The 1,025-nt window shown below is 56.7% G+C and overlaps 1 protein-coding gene across 1 annotated transcript in view; it reads right to left on the reverse strand.

Annotated features, from left to right (window-relative positions):
* Positions 1–682: 682 nt before the first annotated feature.
* The window catches only part of ACA1_252320 (oxidoreductase, short chain dehydrogenase/reductase superfamily protein), a gene marked incomplete at both ends in the record, with an annotated part of 857 nt that continues 514 nt past the window's right edge, over positions 683–1,025 (reverse strand). The window contains one exon of the mRNA XM_004367497.1: positions 683–937. Coding sequence (XP_004367554.1) covers positions 683–937 — 255 coding nt within the window. The remainder of the gene's footprint in view (positions 938–1,025) is intronic.

A 1,025-nucleotide genomic window follows, 5' to 3' on the forward strand; every position in this document is an offset into this window, starting at 1 on the left:
ATGGGCACCACGGAGCAGAAACGGCGAAGAGTAACTAAACGAGCGAGGCAAAGGATTGGTCGACGGTCTGTTTTTGCTTTTCTGTCGACCAAGGAAAAGCGGAGAACAAAGAACTTATTGGCCTGTTACCTATAGTCCGCCAACGCTAGCGGTTCTTCAGCATAAGTTCTTTGTGTTGTCAGCAAAGGACAATATAAATCAAAATGTCGGCCCGCACGCCCGCACGCCCGCACGCACGCCCGCACACATGCACGCCTGCACGCCCGCCCCGCCCGCTCGTCCAGTACTTGGGAAACTCAAACGCCAACTGGAATATAATAGATGTGGGCAACGTGAGTGATCCAAGAGGTGCAGATAGAGTAAGCAGCTACATGCCTACAACTCTTGGCCAAACCTTGGCTGTACCACCTGGCTTAACAGTCAAGTAGTTTTACTGAGTAGGCCACACCTCTGCCTGTTTTGTGCACCTATGGAGCAACATGCCGCAGGCTGGCATGACCACCTTCATTGTCGTGCTCCCACACAATCATCGTCGACATCAGCGGCTCCGCCGAAATCAATCGAACTGCCAGTTTAGATCCCACACAAACAACCCAACGAGAGGATGATTCATTCGTGTATATGAACGCGCTCGATTACCTTCTCCTTCCTCTTCTTGGTGGTGAACATGTTGATGGTAGGTTCATGAACGAGGGCCGTAGAAGAGGCGGAGAGCGTAGGGCAACCATCGCTGCCAGGTCTCCTCCGTGTGCTCGCCGATCGGGTCCTTGTGCACGAACAGGTCCGTGCCCTCACAATACGCGGCGTGGCCCTGGCTCTCCGAGTCTGTCAGCGTCGCCACCGCCGCCAGCGTGCACTCGGTGGCCCAGCGCTCGACGCACGCGTTGTGGAACCCGCCTCCTCGACGCAGGCCCACGCCAAAGAAAATCGTGGGCCGCTCGCCCACCGCGGTCAGGGTGGTCCGCACCACGTGACCGGTTGCCAAAGTGGTAGGGCAGCCCAGCAGATCCACTACACTCGCCACC

This window comes from Acanthamoeba castellanii (genome assembly GCF_000313135.1).
Source record: "Acanthamoeba castellanii str. Neff unplaced genomic scaffold scf7180000084768, whole genome shotgun sequence".
Classification (NCBI taxonomy): Eukaryota; Discosea; order Longamoebia; family Acanthamoebidae; genus Acanthamoeba; species Acanthamoeba castellanii.